Source organism: Cricetulus griseus, chromosome 6, assembly GCF_003668045.3.
Source record: "Cricetulus griseus strain 17A/GY chromosome 6, alternate assembly CriGri-PICRH-1.0, whole genome shotgun sequence".
In the NCBI taxonomy this organism is placed as follows: domain Eukaryota; kingdom Metazoa; phylum Chordata; class Mammalia; order Rodentia; family Cricetidae; genus Cricetulus; species Cricetulus griseus.
The window spans coordinates 64895491-64913880 of record NC_048599.1 but is presented as its reverse complement, the minus strand read 5'-3'; the positions used below and the strand labels follow the sequence as shown (position 1 = coordinate 64913880).

At 41.4% G+C, this 18390-nt stretch overlaps 1 protein-coding gene across 4 annotated transcripts in view; it reads left to right on the top strand.

Moving 5' to 3' along the window:
- Positions 1-18390, top strand: part of Fmn1 (formin 1) — a 343529-nt gene that overhangs the window by 207878 nt on the left and 117261 nt on the right. For all 4 annotated transcript variants that reach the window (XM_035446230.1, XM_027422271.2, XM_027422272.2 and 1 more), the window contains 5 exons: positions 3282-3343; positions 5171-5259; positions 11636-11765; positions 13426-13572; positions 14703-14762. In XM_035446230.1, coding sequence (XP_035302121.1) covers positions 3282-3343; positions 5171-5259; positions 11636-11765; positions 13426-13572; positions 14703-14762 — 488 coding nt within the window. The remainder of the gene's footprint in view (positions 1-3281; positions 3344-5170; positions 5260-11635; positions 11766-13425; positions 13573-14702; positions 14763-18390) is intronic.

The following is an 18390-nucleotide window of genomic DNA, read 5'->3' as shown; positions in this document are numbered from 1 at the left end:
TGAAGTACTGTGGCAGACTGAGGACTCTCTAGCCTGTAATTCAAGAGTTGTCCTTCCAGGGCAGGGGATCGCTGAGTACTGAGCCTTGATAGGTGAGATGTGGAAGGGGGAGGATCTAAGGTAGGCTGAGAGATGGGGAGTTGCATCCGGGATGCATGAAGGAGGTCAGAAATGAGACAAGAGTGCATGGAAGACAGAATGAGTTTTGAAACCAGGACAATGTTGAGACTTTAGCTAATTGAAAGAGAGGAAACTGAGGTTTTGTAAACACCAAGCAATCTTGAAACATATTAAAGGAAGTGGTTGGGGTTATAGCTCTATGTTAGACAATTTGCTTAGCATGTGCTAGGCACTAGGTTCAGTCTTCCAGCATTGCAAAGAAACAAGCTAGTAGCTAACAAATGGACTAACTGACTAGCTGATTAAATGAATCATTTACTCATTCACTCATTACTTGAACAGCTAACTAATTTTGGTTATATCTTGCTTATATAATGAAAGATAATGGCCTGTGGGAAGGGTTGAACTTGGAGGTAAGCATTAGGCTGTATCAATAAGTCTGGATGTATTAAATTTCCTTTAAGATATTTTACACCCTATTCTTTACAACTTTGAGATATCTGAGCCTATATTAAGTGGCCATGTTAATAGAGCTTCCTGAGTTTTGCCTCAATTGGATTCTTACAGGAAGGATCCAGAAGGTTTCATTAGCAAAGACCACCTGAAACACCAAAAAATTCTAGAAGTTGTACTTACTGGTGGTTCTAAGTCTTCTCCACTTCTTAGTGGCATTAGAAGATTAGCAAGCTTTTAAACACATGGCAATGCATATTTGAAGTCATGGTCATCATATGCCTTTCTTAGGTTCTGTCATGTGCTCATACATTATATGCTGTGGCAACCACAGATATTGCCTCTATCAGTATCAGTAAGGGGTGAGGGGTGTCAGGTCCCAACAACCAACCACATTAGCTCATACAGTGGATAAAGTTAGCTCTGTTGATGGGAGTCAACGCCCCTACCAGTCCCCTTCCAAAAGAATCTCACTTTTGCAGTTACCTCTCCCTGGAATGTTTTTCTGCCAAGGTCACACTGACCTTTTTGGGTCTTAACTTAAATGTTACCTCCCTCAAAAGGCCTTTCTTGATCATGTTATATCTTGTTATACATATTTGTTATTTCTTTTCCCCTATTCTTTAGATGCTAAGGATCAAACCCAGGAATCCATGCATGCTAGGCAGCAACTAACTTATAGCCCCAGCCTGGTTTACTTCCTTTAAAGTTTATTGCCACCCAAAATCATGCACTTACTTATTTTCTGTTCCTCCATCTAGGATATTAATTTGGTGAGATCAAATACTTTGTCACCAACAATTTTGACTTAGATATCCATGGCCATTGAAAACAATTTCTGAAAAACTGACTTTCGTGCACACTCAACAAATAATTTTTTGGTGCCTAAATGGGCCTAAGAGGATAAATGGGTGAATAAATGTCTCCAGAGCCCAGACTGTTTCTGGCCCCATCCTTTCTTTATATTTTCTTTTTTGCTGCCTGGTACACAGTAATACAAACCACTGAACCATGTATCTGGGGTTGAAGCTGACTAACTCTTTAAAACCAAGCACTTAAGCAGTGTGGAAAAACCCCAGATCTTCTCTTTGTTAGTGATTGGAATGGTTTGCTTTGGGATCCAAGCTCAGATACAGTACTCAGGATGCATGATTTTTTTGAGCAATCATTCCTTTAAAAACTGTCTTTACGTTTGTGCCTTTTCTTATTTTTTCATATCAGCTAATTTTTAAAACATAACAGACATTGGGGTTCACATAAAAGAGGCATTGTTCCTGGCCTTTTTCTGTTTTCCTGTGTTTAAAAGCATCAGCCATTTAGATCGTCTGACTGACCAATTAGTGAGTCTGTATTATCTCCACGAACAATGCACCAGTCCTGAGATACTAAGTTCTTTCCGTCTTTTCTCAAACCACATTTTTTTTTATGGTGGGGTTAACCCTGACTTTCTTGGTACCTTGGTAGAATCTTGTCAGTAGTCGTTTACTCCCCCTCCCATCCACAAGTATAGAAAAAGCTTGTGGATAAGCGTCTAAGTTAGAGAAAGTGGCCTGTGAAGGAGTTTTAGATATTTTTCTTGGTGTTCTGTGACAGGAAGTGCTCTTACCTCAGCTAACTAATTTTATTGAAAGCTTTGAATACATTTATATGATTCTAAATAATAGAGGGGGGAAATTCAGAAGCAACCTGTCCTTCACCTTGAGCTCTACAGTCTCCAGGGCAACATGGTATAATGGAAGGAACAGAATAGCTTGGAGAGCAGAATTTTAAGGCATTCAAAGCATCAATGGTTGGTTTAATAAAATTAATTAGCCTGCCACAGAGAAAATTTACTAGCACGCTGGTTAATTTCACAATGTAAAGTCAGGGAAGGGAGGTAGGGCTGAGGGGACAAACCTTATTAGTTTTGAATAATTATTTAAAGATGTGGGCCCTGCCAATTTCAAACACTTTGATAGCCAATTCCATTAAAGCTTTAAAAATCTGTTGCATGTGTATCCTAACATATATGGGAAGGAACCTCAATGGATGAAATCATAAGCATGTTAGCTAACAGCAAAATGACTCGTATAAGATACAGAACCAAAGGCAGAATTCTAATAAAAACATGGGAATAAAACCTTGCCTTGATACTGGCTCATGGGAGGTTTCTATGATCTTAATTTGCTATTGATGCAACGATTATTCTTTCTTGTCTTTTTAATCCAAACAAGATGTTTGCGGTGGCCACAAAAAGGTGCCTGAAATCACATGCCTGAATTCATTTAATTTGCCAACATCGTCCTTTTTTTCTTCTCTTTCCCTTCCTGGTAATGGGCAAGAGTCAATTCTTCTGCATTAAGTGCTAAATCTCTTCAATTACCAGCCGGGAAGAAAGATTTAAAATTGTGCTTCAAACCTCCAAACTGATTGAGTTTAAAAGCACAAACACTTCTCCTGTGGAGCCTAAATTAAACTACAGAAAGGACTCAAAGGCCAAAGAATTAAATAAGGCAGGGCCAACACTCAGGCCAGCCATAGGGACAATTTTGGGTTTGCTTTCAAATGAACCCCCGTGGTATGAAAGGAAGGGGAACAGAAACAAACTGGCAGGCAGAGCCTGTGTAAGAGGTGCAGGCCTATATTGTGGGGAAGCTGAGCCTGGGATAAACATTGGTTTAGGATCAAGTCAAAAGCCCTTATCCCTTTTTCTCTTTTCTTTTTGACAGCCATATTTAATGTGGATGACTCTGTGGTTGACCTGGAGACCCTGGCAGCATTATATGAAAATGTGAGTGTCAAAGGCATGCAGAGCTGGGGTTTTCATCTTTATGTCTACCTTAAACATCAACAAGTCATTCGTGCTCTTTGGTAGTAAGGACCTGAGCACAGCATGAAAGAGATCCAGACACAGAGATGCAAATTTGCATTTGAAGGAGGTATTCTTAACTCACACTGTAGTGTCTGTACTAGTAGATCCCACTGCCACCCACAAAGCAGAGACCACAGATAGGCCCTAGAGCCCAGCCCTCGTGGAAGTGAGCCTCCTACTTAGTGCTGGCACACTCCAGTATCTTCCTCCGAGGAATAGGAATCCGAATAACCCCTTGGATGGTTACTATGATACCAGATGAGCTGGTGACATTAAATGCAGGAGTCAGCATTGGATGACAATTGTGTGTTGTAGCTTTAACATCAGACAGTCCTAAGTTTGGGGCCCAGCTCTATCACTGCCTACTAGGTGATCTTGGTTGGGCTAGTAGTTTAAACTGCTTAATCCTATTCTGTTTTGTTTTTAATAGCACAGTCCAAATTGTAGTGGGACTGTACCTGATTTTTTTTTCTATTGGACAAAAATTTCATTAAGTAGCCTATGAGTTTTTTTCATGGAGCCCAGAGCCCATCCCGCAAAGCCGAGTCACAAAGCTTAGGAACATCATGAATCATGTTTAAGAAGCATCACTGTAATGCACAGTCTTCGTAAGTAGAAAGAAATAGTGAGCGGAATCCATAGGCTCCTCTGAGGAGATGATGCTGCAGAATCAGAAGTCCCATGATTGTTAACTGTTCTGTTCAATGACTATCAGAATGCAGAAACACAGATGGAACTGGACTCTCTAAGCCATGGCAACTCTCAGACAACTGTGTGGGGCCCTGTGACATGCTGTAGTCCCATCTCACAGGATGATTGGGTGTAACATTTGCATCCCCTGGTACCTTGAATCTCCATAGTCTAATATAGCCTAGTGAGCTCACCAATTTCCTACATATTCTTCATGTATGTTAGAAATTATTTAGTACCAGGTGGGAGCTTTTTACATGTTTCTGTCCACATAGTTCTCGTGAATAAACCTCAAAACTCACTAATATCAGACCATTGAGAGTTAGTGGTGCCTGGAGGGCAGTGTGAGTATTCTGAATCCAAAGCTCATTACCAGTAGATTAATGTAAGCCTTGGGCAGTTATCCTCCAGGAGAAAAAAAAAATGAGGATATGGTAAGTGATGGCAAAGAACTCTATCAAGCAAGGTGCCTTCCTGATGCTTTCTGTTGTTACCATGATTTCAAGAGTATGCACATAGCCAGTAGAGGAAGTCTGCACATGACTGGAAATGTTGGGTAAATTATAAAGTATGTTACTAAATGCCTAAATAAGTGGTGTGTGCTACACATACTTATAAAATTCAGGGAAAGAAAAAGTGGAGACTACAAATAATAGTGTGGGAAATCCATGTGAGATAAGACTGCTGTTCTGGGGAAAAGAAAGCTAAGTACAGCTTGCCCTATAGCTGCCTACAGGAGACTCAAGCTGTCAGCCATCTTGACCTGTGTGTCTGGATGTGTGCACTTGTCATGACCATTTGCTTTAGCTAGTAACTGCCAAACTTGAATATGTATCAGAATGACCTGGAAGGGTTTTCTGGGCCCAACTTGTATAGTTTCTTATGCTTGGGGTGAGGCCCAATTGATGCCATTGGGGTCACAAATGGATTCCTGTGGTCTTAGGCTGATTGTTTGACTTTGGTGTGTGTGTGTGTGTGTGTGTGTGTGTGTGTGTGTGTGTGTGTGTGTGTGTGTGTGTGTGTGTCTTGTTTGTTTCTTTTCTACTCTCGATACAGCGAGCCCAAGAGGATGAACTGACTAAAATAAGAAAGTACTACGAGACATCCAAAGAAGAAGACTTGAAGCTGCTGGACAAACCTGAACAGTAAGGATCCTTGAACTACCTTTGGTTAGTCTGAAAGGCAAGCTGCAAACTCCATCTGTCTGCCTCCCAGCTATGAACGTCAAGTCTAAATGGTGCAGAGAACTGAGTTACAACAGCGTCATTCTGTGCCCTATTGCATCCAGCAGGATGACTCGGCTGCCGGGAAGGCTGCTGAGATCTGTGCTGTTGGATGCAGCGTGTCTCTCCCCCTGCTTTCACCCCACACACTCCTCTTTTTTGTTCTAGCAACTTAATTCCTCCTAGACTAAACATTTTAGCCCAAAGGGTAACTGAGGAAGGAAGAAGTCGTTACTACTCAGCCTCAAGTTTTGCTGATGTTACAAAAAGATGATAGCAGAGTCATTTGAATTCAAACTGGTTTTCTTAAATGTCATGCTCAGTAAATGTAGCCCGAATGTGGCAGATTTCCCACTAACTTCTCTACTTGTGCTGATTAGGTTAGGTCCTTCTTGTCCTCCATCTGTGTGGCTCACTCTTTCCATTAATTCCCAGGGTGTTCAGCTCTGGTGTACAGTATCATTTCCCATGTGTTGAGAACTCGGACCGCTGCTGCTTATCTAAGTGGCTTCTTGTTGGCTAGGCCCTTGAGGTCTACAAGCCAAAGATGAGTTCCTGGGAGTCCCCAGCAAGGTATTTAGGGACTAAGACTGCAAATGTCCGGTTAGTTTGGGGCTATTGCGCCTGTTGCTACTTTGAGTGCTTTATGTTCCATTCAAGCCAGCCTTCTGCAACTAGGGAAAGTCAGCTACAGAAAGCTAAGAGGAAACAGAAATTAGATTGAGTGTAACAGGACGTGCTTACAGGCATCCAAGGTTCTGCCTTATACTCTGTACCTTATGTTTGTATTCCTCAGTTCTTATTGACAGTCAGACCCAGAAGTCAGCATCTCTAAATGACTGGCAAGATAGTTTGTTAGAGATCCTAGGCTTACCCAAAATACTGTCAAACCTTGTTGATAATTTATGAACCTTAGATGGCATCCTCTCACATGGAACTATAGCCTAGACTCCTGTCCCTTAAACCTGGTCCACAAAACCTGAGAATGTGTATAAATGGGATTCCACGGCCTTTTTGTCTCATTAACATCAGCCATCAAACCCACCGCCTCCACCACTGTTGATGCTGCTCACCTAGAAGTCAGGTTTACCTACTGTGAATTAACTCCAGTTATGTCACTAATAAGTAAAGGGGAAATAGTGATGAGATATGTAGACACTGACACAGCCACTAGTGGTATTTGGAGATGATAGGACATATCAAACATTTGGGCTGGATTAGTATGCCCAATTATGTGGTGAAATTGTAAGCCTGGAGTTGGTAAACTTTTCCTGTAAAATACTAGATAATATTTTATACTTTGTGGGTTCAAGGATATCTCATGGCTCCTCAAGTCAGCCATTACACTGTTATGGTTCAAAAGCAACCATAGATAATAATATGTAAACAAGGGGTCACAGCTGGACCTCAATTTTATTTATAATTGCCAAGATTTGAATTTTGTATTATTTTACACGACAAAAATACTTCTATGCTTTTTACAATCATTTAGTATAAAAAAACGATTCTTAGTTTCACAAGTCACACAAATAGAAATGGCCTGTTGGGTTTGGTCCATTAGCTCTAATTTGTCCACACTCAACCCACTTAGTAAAACCTGCTGTAAGCTGAGGGGATGGGGCACAATGAACCACTGATGTGAAATGAACAGTGTGTGTCTGCCAAGAGAGGCATTCCTCTGCCTTTTGTGGTATAACCTCCCAGAGTCATTTCTCAGCACTAATTGCCAGAGCATAGACTAATGGTGGCAACTAATTAGCACACTACTTATTATCCCCCCACCACCACCACCCATGATCTAGCTAGATAAGCATTTTCAAAGTTTGGAGGGCCATTGTGCTGACCTACTGAACACTCCCCACGATTACTGGAGGCAATGATGCCTGCCTGTCATGTTGGCTGCTCAGGTGGCAGACAAGGCTCAGGGACTAACATGGAGTGGTAGAGCTGAGCAGACCTGAGCAGACTTCACCTCTGCTCTTTGTGTATCTGAAGGCAGCTTTTGTCTGACCTATGCCAGAGTCTGGTTCTCTGGTGGTTTATTTGCCGCTTATTCCCAGCGAGTGGACTATAAGCATGTTTTACATACTGGGAAATATGAATCATTGAGTTTAGCATTTCGGTTTCTTAAGGGTTGTGTGGTGCCCAGTCCTATAAATCACAGCATGGAGAGGCTGGTCTCATCACTCACCTCATCAACTCGCTTACACCCCAATGCCAGATTTAGAAAGCCATTTCTCACAGAGGTGTCGTCTGCTTGGGACCTAGCTGTCTGAGAGCCACTCCCTCCAGGGATGTCCCTTGACTCCCTTTAATCCTGCTTTGAGATGTTGGTGAGGGAGGGTGTGGCACCCCTGGTTATACCTATTGACTGATTTGGCCCAAAGCTGGCCTTCCATGATGTGCAGTGCAGATATTGTACACATCACATTAGGACCTTTCACAGGGGTCCATAGCTAGCTATAGTGTTTTCCTTCCCGGAGTATAGGCTACATTGTGAAATAATACCATGGATTCAACCTTAGATCACACTATGATGATAGATCACACTAGTCTCTTTTCAAAGGCTGGATCATAGAGTATCGTCCCACCTGTCAGCTGATTTGCCAGTATGGCTGTAAAATCCACACAAAGTGAGCCACAGGCCTTCTGTTGTATATACAGGCTGAGCTGTAGTCCTTCCTGGGGAAATAAACCACACTGTGTAAAGATAGAACACTCCCTCGTTGGTGCATCTGTCCCTTTTGTTATAGAATCTAGCCCAAATGAACATTAGTCCGTGGATATTTGTAAATGTGAAGGCTTGCTATTCAAGATGCTGTGTGTGCAGGTCTATAATGGCTTATTATCCCAGCACTTATGGATAGAATAAAAAACACAAGGCAGCAAGGGTCAGCGTTCAAAAGACTCTTGGTTGGCATGGCCTTTGAGATGGCCTTTCCTTTTGGCACTTTGCCAGACAAATGGGAACAAAGCTATGGTGCCTTTCCTTGAGTCTTTGCCCACTTATGTTTGTGCTGAAAGTTGCATACAATTGTGTATTTTCTTTTCTGATTTAACTTCTCTGTTGTTTTATATCTTTAAAATTTACCAAATGTTTCCAAGCCCCAAACCCTCAAGTCATCCTGGCCTCTTCCAGCATCACCAGAGATCAGCCACTCAGGGTCTTCCTGCTCCACAGCCTTCTTATCCACTTGTGTTTCGCCATCATCACAGGCCCTCTTGCCTTCCCCTTTCAAGGTCATTCCCATTTGTCCCAGCCTGAAATCTGCTAATGCTTCCAGGGAGTCATGCCACTGCTATGGTGATTGTGTGAAGTAAGAAATTAGAAGGATTAAGCTGGCTGGTGGTGGTGCACGCCTTTAGTCCCAGCACTCGGGAGGCAGAGGCAGGCGGATCTCTGTGAGTTCGAGACCAGCCTGGTCTACAAGAGCTAGTTCCAGGACAGCCTTCAAAGCCACAGAGAAACCCTGTCTCGAAAAACCAAAAAAAAAAAAAAAAGAAAGAAAAGGAAGGAAAGAAAGAAAAGAAAAGAAAAAGAAATTAGAAGAAGTATTATATCCCTGTCGTAAACCCTCCATTTGTTCAGAAAAGGTACATTTCAGAATACAAAACTCCATTTACTTTCACTCAGCTTTCTTACAGACACCATCCAACATGTCTTGGCTCACTACCCTGGTCCTCAAGCTTCTCATTCACAGCATCATGGGGGCTCAGGGACCACAGCCAATGTTGCTTCCCCAAGCCCCTTGTCCCTGATGACATCGTTTCCACACTTCAGTAATCACGGGTGTGTTTGTTGCAGCATCAAAAAGCAACCATGTATAAACTGGATCCTATTCCCAGGCCCTATGCACCTGTAAAGGTGTCACATACACCTGAAGAATTGAGTAACTGTGGCCAACGCACTAGAACTCATCAGCAGTGATAGGTTCTTACAGAAGCAAAAGCCCTTCAGGTCTGCCATTCTCTCCCAACTCCTTGAGATCTGGGGAGTCTTTTTATTTTGTTTTGTTTTGTTTTGTTTTCTTTGTTTTTCGAGACAGGGTTTCTCTGTGGCTTTGGAGGCTGTCCTGGAACTAGCTCTTGTAGACCAGGCTAGTCTCAAACTCGCAGAGATCGCCTGCCTCTGCCTCCCAAGTGCTGGGACTAAAGGCATGTGCCACCACCGTCCAGCTGAGACCTGGGGTCTTAGGACACTTTGAGAACCTCCCAGAGCAAGCCCTGATCCTAGTGAGGAACCTCTAGTCTTGTTTCCACAAATGCGTCCTATGGCTCCTCTGAGGGACAATTAGTTGTTTTTCCTCTGACATTCCCTGCTTGCCATCCATGCCCTGGTAAGTGAACTGAGGCATTGCTCTGCTTGCTCACGCATGTGCCATCTATGGCTGTTTCACTACTGTGTTCATTTTAGGCAGGGCATTTACCTAGTCCAGAGATCAAGGTCCTACACAGGGGTATGAAGAGATAACATGGTCACTTTTGGGAAGGGGAGAAATGCAGGGCATTTTGTGGAATAGCTCTCAGCTTCTGAAGGAGTAAACCTTTCCAAAACTTGTCACAGAACCAAATGCTGCCAGTCCCCAGGGATGTTTACTGCTCACTGTGAAAACTGGCGACAGCTCTGATGTCACTCATGATAAATGACTGTGGTCAATGCTGCACTGTACTTATGAGGGGACAATTTAGAAAGGAAGGGTAATTACTTTCTTCCTGGTCCTATGCAATGCTTCTGTAAATGCTATAGTATGGGGTATGATGATAACTGTGGCTGCAGTCATAGGACCTGAAGACAAGGGACTGTTTTCTCTTTTGAGTCCTCCATGCTTCATTTCCATATTTTAAAGGCAGGTGCAGGGAGAAAATGACAACTAGGACCTGGTTGGAGGAAATAAGAAAAAATAGCTGATAATAAAAATGTATTAAATCCCAAATCTTACCAGGGCATAGTGTTATAAAACTATTTTCCCAGTACTTGGGAAGCTGAGACAGGGGATTGAAATTTTATGGCAGCCTAAATTATAAGTAAGTTATAAGTAAGACTTTGTCTCAAAAACAAAGTATACAACAACAACAAAAAGGCTACTAAATCACCTCACCCCAAAACACCTGCGGAACAGACTATAGAGAAAAAAAAATCCTAAGGACAAAAAGGAGTTTATAAGTAGGGATGGTGGTGGTACAGCCTCATAATTCCAGCAACTGGGGAGACTGAGGCAGGAGAATGGTGAGTTAGAGGCTATCCTACGCTACATACTCAGACTCTGCCAATAGAAGAAGAAAGCTGGACCCCTCCCTCTTTCTTCCTGTTTCTCTTTCCCTTGCCCTATCTGCTCCTCCAGCTCCTCCTGCTTTTCCTCCTCCTCTTTTTCATTTGACTCAAAGAGTAACAACTGTGTTAATCTACAGAACTTTATCTGGTGGGGGACTGCAAAATTTAAAAGTGATAGTATTGTGAAATCTTTCAGAAATATCAGTTAATAATCATTTCAACTCCCAAATGAAATTAAGGGCCGCTAGTGGATTCTGCCCCTTTCTGGGTTCATAGCTAACTGTTTAAACTCGTATTACTTTATATCCTTTCCTCTGGTGGTTGGCCTCAAAAGCATGTAGCTCTTCCAGCTTCATTTTGCAGAGGGCACCAGTGCCCAGTCACTCAGACAGTGAGCTACTGTGTGTAGAGCAGTAACCAATTTTGGCTCTTAAGAGCTGTTTGGCAGACTTTTTAAAGATTTTTAGGGTGTCTACTTTATGAGTTTCTGCTTTCTTCTAAGTACTGAGCTATACCTAGGTGGGTAAACTGACACAAAGGGTAAACAAGTATATGGGGAGTTTGGTCAGTATAAACAGTTACATCATTGAGCAAAAATAATAGCAATCTCACTTCAATAATACCTTATCAGTTGACTGTAGACATTTGTCCAAAGTCTTCAGTTTGCTCTACCTATGTTGACATACTTTTAGAGAATTATATGTGACACAAGAGTTGATTTTGTCATTTTCTCATGCAGTAAAGATGAGGGCTTTCCATGTGGGTTCAGCCTCTTGTTTGAGTAGCAAGAGGGAGATAATGTTTTCAGAACACTTGCATAAACTTTCCGTTCATCTACATTATTCATCATCCTATGAACGCCATAGACAGAGGCCCTGCTGTCAGCAATGGAGCAGATACCCTTAGAGTTCCTTGAATCAGCCCATCTGATTCCCTTTATAAAATGAAATTGTGATGTAAGGAATGTTCCCCCGGGTCCATCTGTACCAGCCCTCTTTCTTAAATGACTTGTTTTTATTTTTACAGATTTCTTCATGAGTTAGCCCAGATTCCCAATTTTGCTGAGCGTGCCCAATGCATAATCTTCAGGGCTGTGTTTTCTGAGGGCGTCACTTCTTTACACAGAAAAGTAGAGATTGTCACACGAGCCTCTAAGGTATGTTTGCCATTTACCTTAAGGCCTGCTTTGCCCTTATTAAGAGAAAATTAAGGAAATGAGATATGAGAAAGACCCAACATTGGTGACATAGAATAAAAGTTATCTGTACTTTACATTGACTGTTAAAGGGTAATGTGGCATTTGTCCTGTCCAAGAATATGGAAGGTAGGGAAAGAAAGGAAGGAAGGGAAGAAGGGAAGAAGGAAGGAAGGAAGGAAGGAAGGAAGGAAGGAAGGAAGGAAGGAGGTATGAGCTGAAGGAGAGAGGGAAGGGGGAAAGATAATGCTTTTTACAGATTCTAAGAAAATTTATTAATACCTCGCCATGTACATACCAGCCACCAAAAACTAAAATCAAAACAGAATAGTTCAATCCCTATTCAACTCTTCAAATCACAAAGAGATTTTACTTGAAGCCCACGTAGGCGACCATCTGAAATCTGTCTACATCATAAAATAAAAGGACTCTGGGGACTTGAAGTAACTAACTGTGATCATGAGTGACTGGGACACACATTCTGTGTCCACCACACTCTTTAAACAACTTTCTTCTAGCCCCCAAGCCTTTTTACTTCCACCCATGTTCTTAAGAACACTATAGAAGTGTGTGCCACAAATTCTGTAATACTTCATTGCTTGCCAGGAGGCATGGTTTTCCCCCCTGATATATCAGAGATTTTCCAATGAAGAAAGAACTATTACCAACATGTGATACACATGCTGATAACACCTGAGAGACCAGGGCAGACGTCTACCTAGGTCTAAACTTTATTTTTCTTTTTATCCTAAAGTAAAAGAAGATAAAGCTAGGCTGGCAAGATAGCTCAGTGGGTAAAGGTGCCTGCCACGGAAGCTGGTGATCTGAGTTTGAGCTTCAGGGTCTGCATGGTGAAAGGAAAGAACCAGTTCCTGCAGGTTGTCCTCTGATATCTGGGTGCTTGCACACCCCACAACCATCCCCTCTACACACAAGGAAATGTAATGACAAAGAAGATAAAGCTAATTAATAGTATAAATGGAGTTTCTGTTTGAAAGTTTGCACTTGATGCAAAGATTAAGGAGAGGAAAAAATGAGTGAGATAGGAAGCTAAAGAAAATTCTTAGCAGCTTAACATTATGAAAGTTGATAAATATGAAGCAAACTCCCAGAGAAGGTACATTTTGAAAAAATCCTAATCAACATAACCTCTGACCTTAAAGTGCTTTATCAAAATTAATGTCTGAGGACTATGCCTACTCTTGCTATTGTGTCTACTCTAAATTTGACTATATTCTTTACATATAGGTCTGTAATCCCAAGAAAGATCCCAAAAAGATATGTGACCTCTTTCAACTTAGAATTATCAAAAATTAACTGAATTCTCTCTTATTAACCTATAAGTACTTTAAAATATCAAGACTAAAACTGCCTAAAATGAAAAAATAAACACAAAGGTTCAGCCCTCATTTCATAACTTTGTTGTGTAAGTAGGAAATTGTGGGTGCTTCCCTATCCCTAAGATACTGCTTAGTGTAATATATCTTATATTTGCCAACTGTTAATAGCACTGGTTTAAAGTCATTTAACAGGACTTGGTTCCTTTAAGAAATGTTTGCTATTGAGCAAACATGACCGTGTTTGGAGTCCAGACCATAATAACTGGTGTTTGCCATTGCAGGGCTTGTTGCACATGAAGAGTGTGAAGGATATCTTAGCTCTCATTCTGGCTTTTGGAAATTATATGAATGGAGGAAATAGGACTCGAGGGCAAGCAGATGGATATAGTTTAGAAATTCTACCCAAACTCAAAGACGTCAAAAGTCGGGTATTTATTTACTTTTCATACTATCTACATGTTATGATTATTTTTCTTATGAATCTTTAATTTAAAACCAAGTATTGCAGACTGATCCATTTATCTGGTCTTTTCTCTAATAGAAATTATTTATGTGAAAGCATGCGTTTTTGTTTCCCTCTTCTGTGCTTTGTTTTGATTTGGCCTTTTTTTTTCCCCCAGACCTCATTTTAAGTGATAAAATACATCTTATGTTTTGGCTTTAACATACATGATTGGATATTGAGCTACTACTGCAATACAAGATAAAACAGTGTACTGTTCTAGTCATACTGCAGAGACTAAAGTCTGTCTGAATTTAGCATTGACCACTTGTAATTTACTCATTCTTGAGTGGCAGACACTGTTGAGCCTAGTATTTGAATTATTCTTTTGCCCATAACAATTGGGGCTGGGGTCTCCTGTCAACTCCCTGAGCCTGATTATCATTTGGCTCCGCACCCCTGCAGAGCCACCTTTTTAGAAACAACCAGCCCATATCTGGGCGTCCCATGGGGGCAGGGGGGAGCAGGGAAGGGAAATACACGGGCAAATTAGAATTAGACCCCTGTGAACAGGACACAAAGGCTGCCTTGTGGGAGGGCCGGCTCCCCCTGGCCTTCCAGGGTCATAAAGTGGCAGGGCTTTCCTTTTAAGCTGGCCCTGATGGTTTTTCACGCCATTAAGAGCACACATTTTCTGAGAAGTAGGAAGGGAGGGATGGTTTTCTCTTTCTAGTCTACAGCTCCCTTTAGCATTTCTCACTCCCTCCTGTCTTGGCAGCATGCCAGGAAATATGGGGCAATGATTGTTTGTTTGTTTGTTTGTTTGTTTGTATATTTGTCATAGCCCTAACCTCAAAGGTCTCCTGGATTACCTATTTTGTTTGAGTTTTCCTCCCACAAACAAAAACAAAAAAATGGGGTAGCTTCATTTCTTTTTATAGCTGGCATTAAAAAAAATAGATGAAACTAGGAAGAGGAAGGGAAATCTGGTCGTTATGTAACAGAAACAGGACTCAGTCTCACAAATGATAAGTGAGCTGGGTTTTCAGTTCTTACCTGGGAAGCAGGCAGGGTTTCCTGTGAACTGCTGTCATTTGGGTTCTCTTTTAAACCTAGGACAATGGGATGAACCTGGTGGACTATGTCGTGAAGTATTATCTGCGGTACTATGATCAGGTAGGAAATGAGAAAACGGCCTTGGGGTTTCAGGGAGGTTTCAACTATAAGGAATCATTAGCGTTCAGAAACTAGATACGGGCTATATGGATCGATGGCTTTTCTCCAGTCCAACTCTGTATCTGAAAGCTCCCCAGTGAAGACAAAAGGAAGTGTTAGAAAGATATGAGGCTGCCAAGTCTCAATCTACCAGCTTCAGATACATCCGTGACTGCCTCAAGACAAGATTATGGGGTTTTCTGAACTCCAGATTCATTCAGGAGCTGGTTAGAGTTGAAACTGAATTCTAAGATACTGACCAACATTGAGGAAATCAAAGCACTGTAATATTCTTTTTTTAAAAAAAGACATTTAGTTGTTTATTCATATTTTATGTGTATGTGTGCTTGCCTGTGTAAGTTTATATGTACCACGTGTGTGTAGGAGCCTGCATAGTTCAGAAGAGGTGTCAGATCCCCTGTAACTTACAGTAATTGTGAGCAGCCAAACTGATGCTGGGAATCAACCCTGGGTGCTCTATAAGAGCAGTGAGCTCCCTTAACTGCTGAGCTAGCTAGCCCTCCAGCCTAGTCAATTTTATGTGTTAATTAGTTTGTTTGTGGGGCAAAGTCTTACTAAGTATCCTGGGCTGGCCTGAAATTCACTGTGTAGACTAGGCTGGACTTGCACTCACTCTGCCTGCCTCTGCCTCCTGAGTGCTAGAATTAAAGCCCTGTGTACCATACCTACCTTAATAACTGAAATTCTATCAACAATACATCTGGGAACAAGTTCGAGGCTTTAAATTTGAGAACAAAAAGTAAAACAAGAACATACTCTCTGATTAGCATATAGTTGAATTAGAATTAAGCACTTCTTTGAGAATATACCTGAGCACAATTTTCTTCTTTATTCCTTCTTTTGGAACTAAGAACTGAAAGTCTGCACTCTGAAGAAAAAGGAAGACTGTTGGTTATTGAAATTTATACAAAAACACAAAAACCTCAGGTTGAGAACCACATCTCTAGACTACCTCACAGTCTTTTATATGTGGTTCCAATGCCACTTTTTATACTTAAAACAGAAATGAATCCCTGCTTCAGGTGAATCAAGACCAAGGACTCTGATGATCACCCAGATTGGAGCTATCTATGTCTCAAGCACCCCCCATTATAAAAAAAATATTTATGTATGCCTGGTGGAAACCAGCAAATGGCACCAGCATTAGATCCTCTGGATCTAGAATTATAAGCTGTTGTGGTCTGCTGTATGTGTGCTGGCAAATGAATCTAGGTCCTCTGTAAGATTCCTGCCTCCAGTTTTCTTATAAAATTTCACTTTTCTGTTATTATTCCTCTCAAGAAATAACATATTTGGAGGTCTTAGGGAGAAAACTCCCCATGACATTATTTATTCAGGGGAATGCATACCCTTATAGAGAAATTACATGATTTCACACTACTGATCAACAGGTATACCAAAAAATACCAACACATAACTCATCAGTAATCACAGCCAGGATGAGATATCCCGACATACCCTTAGGATGAACACTATAGTAAAATAGGTGTTGCCAGGTTAGGGGCTACTTAGAGCCATTCAACACTGTTTCTGAGAATGTCAAATGGTGCAGGTGCACCATTATTGGGCAAAATCTCAAGGAATTAAAACTAAAACTAAAACATGGTCCAGCAATCTTATGGGAAACACCTTTTCCTAATTCATACCTATGTACCAAATAAGCTAACAAGATTTCAGGCGTCCTATATCAAAAGCTTTAGAAATATGTTTTCTAGGAATTTATAACTAAAGACTTTTCGGTACTGTTCTGCTTTTGAAAACTAGTAATAACAAAAGACTTGAATTTTTTGTGGGTATCCAGTGATTAACAATATAGTCAAATGAGTCATGCTAGAATCATCAAATGGAATAGCATACTTATTAACATACTGCTGTGAAAGGTGTTTATGTCACAGCATAGTAGCCCTGGAAAAGATTCTGTCTGCTTTTAAATTATATACTTGTATAAATCAGGGTGTGGTGACACACACTTTTAATCCCAGCAGGGAGGCAGAGGCATATCTCTTTGTTCAAGGCCAGTTTGTCTACAGAGTAAGATCCAGAACAGCCAGGACTATAGAGAAACCTGGTCTCAAAATAACAAGAAAAACTATAAGCATGTGTTTTGAAATTATACATACAAACATATTTAAAATAGGCGGATGTAAATGTAACACTAACTCAGTGAAAACTTGAGATGATATATAGTAATACACTTCATTATTTGGGGATATTTGGGATATGATTCTTTTTTAACGTTAAGTCGCTGTGCATAATTGATGTCCATCTGTAAAAGTGGAAACTATAATAAAACAATCACTCAATCCAGTGTTTCTTGGACTGCCTTGCATTAGTATTTTCTCATACTCTGATCCTCAAAGGAAACCTTCGAAGCTCTCACCTTGGAAGTCTGGGTGAAGATTCTGTGAAGGTCTCCAGCAATCTCTGTTGCTTCTTCTGTGGATGATGTACAAGCCGTCAGTCATCTTGACATTGCTCCTTGAGAGCCAGAACTCACTGTTAACTTTTTAGTGTCTACCAGGGAGATGTCCAGTGGGCATCAGCCACATTATGTAACATAAATATCACCAAAAGTGGGATAAATTGGCAGATGGAAAGAACTAAATGGGAGAAAATAGTTTTGTTTTTCTGGAGTGAGGAAGATGTGTTGAGCTTCACGAAACTTAGCAGCACCAGGCACCTCTGAACATGCTCCAAGTTCTGACAGCAAGTACCCACAGGGCACCCATATTTTTTCCATCTTCCTATACTTATTTTTCTACTTGAAAAACAATTGGAACAGCTGGGCATTGGTGGCGCACGCCTTTAATCCCAGCACTTGGGAGGCAGAGGCAGGTGGATCTCTGTGAGTTCGAGGCCAGCCTGGTCTCCAGAGCAAGTGCCAGGATTCTGAGGAATCCTGGCAGGTAACATTTGTAACCCTAGATCCAGAAGGGCGGTCAACTGTTCTGTAGAAAGGCTGAAATTAGTCCATAGAATTTGGTTGTTGGTGAGAGCAGGATGTGATGAAATTGACTTTGTGGAGGAAAATTTGATCAGAGTAGTTGCACATATGGAATTGTGTAGTGACCCCCCACCGCCCCACATTCACTGAAGAACATATTGCACTCAAAGGGGAATGTGGAGTTGTGGGATCTATGAAGCTCCTTGCCTTTGAGCAGAAGTCGGTGATGATGAGCAGTGACCAGAGGAAACATGAGTCCTTTCATCTTCCTGGCCCTTCTACCTGGTGTTGGGTCCAAGTCTAGGTTTGTGGAGGTTGAATAAAATAATGCAGAGACAATTTGTCGACTCCCAATGCTTTGACTGGGTCCGACCAGGCTGATTCACAGAGACACCAGCACTGTCTCTGTTTCTACCTTATGAATAAATTGATGGCATGGTAGAGTTGGACACAAAGCTTACAAAGTATTATGTATCCCAGAATTCTTCCAGTGTGGGTCCCCATGGGGCTTCATAAGGCATGCTTTAGATGGCTTTTCACCCTGCATTCAGATTTGACGTTCATGATGTTCCAATTGTTTTGTTTTGTTTTTGGGTTTTCAAGACAGGGTTTCTCTGTGTACCT